This window comes from Pelmatolapia mariae, linkage group LG16_19 (assembly GCF_036321145.2).
Source record: "Pelmatolapia mariae isolate MD_Pm_ZW linkage group LG16_19, Pm_UMD_F_2, whole genome shotgun sequence".
Lineage (NCBI taxonomy): Eukaryota > Metazoa > Chordata > Actinopteri > Cichliformes > Cichlidae > Pelmatolapia > Pelmatolapia mariae.
The window spans coordinates 10779663-10783609 of record NC_086241.1 but is presented as its reverse complement, the minus strand read 5'-3'; the positions used below and the strand labels follow the sequence as shown (position 1 = coordinate 10783609).

Below are 3947 nucleotides of genomic sequence, written 5' to 3'. Positions count from 1 at the left end.
TTCACAGCTGGTGAAGCCAGCTCTCAGTGGAGGCAGAAGGCTAAGATGGCTTGATAGAGCTTCAAGTGGAGGCCGCCGTAGACAGCTGAGATGGCTTGCCCGAACTCTCAGCACAGACAGGAAGCTGAGACGGCCCAACAGAGTTCCCAGGTGACATAGGCTGCGCTGGCTTATTAACCTCCAGGGGTCCAGAGTAAACTGAGGGCTGAAACTCAGCCTCTGGGGAGGCCCTGGAGAGAGTGACAGTCTGTAGGAAGGCCAGCTTTTGAGATACAGCAACAGTCTTAGCATTGTGGAGGCTCGGAGTCCAGCCGTGTGGAAAATGGTGGCCACTTCTAAAATCTTAAAATCTTAAGCTCTGCTACGTCCAGGTTGGAGACATGGCACTGCCATGTCTTCAAATCATACATCACAGCATGCCTTACTAGGTTGTAAGCCTTAATATTCACTTTAGAGGCTGTCCTTCTGTCACAAATCAGACCTGACGCATGTGTGCACCCACGCCATCCTGCCTATACTGTAACTTCACCTCTCTTTTGGACATTCTTGCTTTGTATGGTTCCCTCCATGTATTGAAACTGATCTACCATCACTACCTCTATTCCTTGCATCTTCATTGTCATATCTATCTATACATCACATCTGAAGTGCTCTTTCTTGTCATGAAGCCATACTGAAGTCATACTGCTGCTCACACAAACTGCATGCAAGTACAGGGTACTTACTAGTGATGTGCGATACCACCAATTTCCTTTCCGATCCGATACCAAGTAAAATTCAGGGTGGTATCGACGATACTGATCCGATACCGATACTTTGTACAAAAACTTATTTTATTTATTGTATCTTTTATTGTATCTCAAATTATAACTTCATAATGATTACAGGATATTAGACTTCTTGTTCTTATTGCTTGACAATGCAGAATTATCATATATAAATAAAAAAACTGAAGTTGTTCGCTATTTGAACATGTTGCCTGCCTGCAGCACTAAACACTCCGTGAGAGACGTCTGTCTCGCCCCTGCAGCACCTGTCCCTCTCCTCTCATCGTCTTCAGTTCGCCTCAACATACGCTCGTCATGTTCTGTGATATGATTTACTGTGAGGTATTTCACAAGGTTAGTGGTGTTGCCACAACACCTCACTGCCTTGCCACATGTATCGCAAACCGTGTCTTGGCTGTTTGTGGAGGTAAAATACGTCCGCACATGACTCCATTTACGCTCAGCCATTGTTGTGAGTGTGCACCCCAAGGGGCTGGACACATTTATACAACCATATTTTGCACATGACTATAAAAAGGCAGAAGAGGAAGTAGTTCCTTCCAATGTAGACAATCCGAATGATATAGTTTCTTTCCACCATGTTCCTGTTAATGATAAACTACAAATCTACCCTAAATTACTAAAATATTGATATTTTAATATGAGAATCGATTCTAGAACATAAATGACTGGTATCGGAGGAATCGATATTTCAGTATCGATCCACACATCACTAGTACTTACAGTGTACTTGTTTCATTGTCTCTTGCAAAAACCCGACTTGTTGCCTGAAAAATGCCCGTAAGTACACGGTAATGCACCTTAACAAGACCCGCGCCCCAGAAAGTACAGTGTACTTACAGTGTTCTTGTTTCGCTGTTTCTTGCAAAAACCTACCTTTGGTGTCCTCAAATTGCACTTGTACAGGGTACTTCCGCTGTAGTGGCAGATCATGTTATAAAGTGTTACCTTTCATTAGTTTGCATAAATTCATTACGTATATTAAACTATAAACACTTAAAATCATATAGACATCACAGACTCAATAAGTATATGCATCAGAGCGCTCTTCTGGTTTTTACACATTTAAATTTAAAAAAAAAAAGAGTGAAACTAAGCACATTTCCTGCACATTATTATTTTTGTTTGTTTGTTTTGTAAATGCAAACATTTCATGTAAGTTTAATATCTCCTTTTGATTAACTGAAATGTTTTGTTGCATCTAGTTTACTTGTAGTTACCTATAATACCCTAGTCCAAATGTTTTTTTCTGCTTCTTTTCAGGGTTAAACATTATAAAGAGGCCTGGTTGTTAGGGTAAAATACATTCTCATTTACAAAATATGTTTCACTGGATTCTTTTCTTTTACAATCTAAAAAGAAAAGCAAGACTCACAGCTGTATTATGTTTTTTTTTTTTGAGGGAAGGGAAGAATGCGTTGCTTATCAAATGTATAATAACCTTAACCACTGTGTTGCTCTTTTGCACTGAAAATTAAGGTCTTGTTGCATCAATAGAGAGCTCGAATAGATTGTAACAACAAGTTTGAAACCCATGAATCACCCCCCAAAATTCCTCGGGGTGCTGCTGAAGCTCTTCTTGCAAGCTCTTCTTCTTAAATTAAATTTATTAATTTATCTTACTGCTCATCGTTTACTCAAACCTGTTTGTAGTCATTTCCCAGATCTCAATAGTTACATAAAATACAAAGAACTTAATTTTTAACTCAACTCAAGGAGTGAAAGCACCACTTACATCATACTGACTACGTACATGTGGCTGACAAGGAGTGTATATAAACCTCTGGTGACATACCTTGTCAGGGAGACAGTATGCAGACAGACTTCATTACACCCTGACTTTAACTTGTAAAAATGTCATTTTCTCTCAGTTTGAAATGACATCTAGTAAGGTAAACTAATATTTTATTATGGATAATGTTTCAATAATTACTGTTTTTACTCTTTCAGGTTTAAGTGGTATAGGAAACTACAAGATCACTGTCTTTATTTTTACTTTACTGTGTTACTGTGTGATTTGGCTGGTAAATTTGACAATAATTGTGACAGTCATTGTGGATAAAAAACTTCATGAACCCATGTACATCTTCCTCTGCAATCTGTGTGTCAATGGACTCTACGGGACAGCTGCATTTTATCCCAAGTTTCTCTACGATCTACTGTCCACCACTCATGTCATCTCTTATGCAGGATGCCTTTTACAGGGTTTTGTAGTGCACTCTTCAGTTGCTGCTGACTTCTCTCTTCTAGCTCTCATGGCCTATGACAGATACGTAGCTATATGTCGACCTCTTGTGTACCACTCTCTGATGACTAAACAAAGAGTTTGTATCTTCGTATTTTTTGCTTGGCTTACTCCCTTTTACCTTCTCTTAATGAGCACGATAACAACAGCAACATCGAGGTTATGTGGCTCACACATACAAAGGATCTACTGTATAAATTGGTTAATTTCTAATCTAGCTTGCTCTGCCTCTGTAGCTAAAGTTATTATTCCCGCTTTTAATTACACCTTTTATTTTGGTCATGCCGTTTTTATCTTCTGGTCTTATGTACATCTGATCAAAACATGTCAGTCATCCAAAGAAAACTGGAACAAATTCATGCAGACATGTGTACCACATTTATTCTCTTTAGCAGTCGTTGTTGTGTCTTTTCTTTTTGATATGTTATACATGCGATTTGGCTCAAAAGAAATACCACAAAGTTTTGAGAATTTCATGGCAATGGAAATTCTCCTCATCCCACCAATTATTAATCCCCTCATGTATGGATTTAAATTGACACAAATAAGAAACAGAGTTTTGAATTTTATATGTGGTAAAAGTTCAGCTTTGAGATTAAAGTCATGAGTGTTTCTGCACAGAGGGGCAAAAAATCTGTTTACATATATACAGTATACTGTTAATCAATATACATATTACCAGACTGTCTTCATTAATTGAAATATAAGAAGAATTTGCTTTTGGTTTGTACATGTCGAAATTTAAAACACACACACACACACACACACACACACACACACACACACACATTGAAATTAAACACATTTCCTGTACATTATTCATTTCTGTCTTGTATTTTAAAAGGGGTTTAATTTCGTTACATCTTTTTCTGACGACTATCTTCTTTTTATGGTTGACTAACATGTTTTTTCTC

General features: G+C 38.1%; 1 protein-coding gene across 1 annotated transcript; it reads left to right on the top strand.

Moving 5' to 3' along the window:
* Window positions 1-2698: 2698 nt before the first annotated feature.
* Window positions 2699-3640, top strand: LOC134645741 (olfactory receptor 6C4-like). Its single transcript, XM_063499309.1, has one exon. The coding sequence runs from the start codon at window positions 2699-2701 to the stop codon at window positions 3638-3640; it is 942 nt and encodes a 313-aa protein (XP_063355379.1).
* The last annotated feature ends 307 nt before the right edge of the window (window positions 3641-3947 follow it).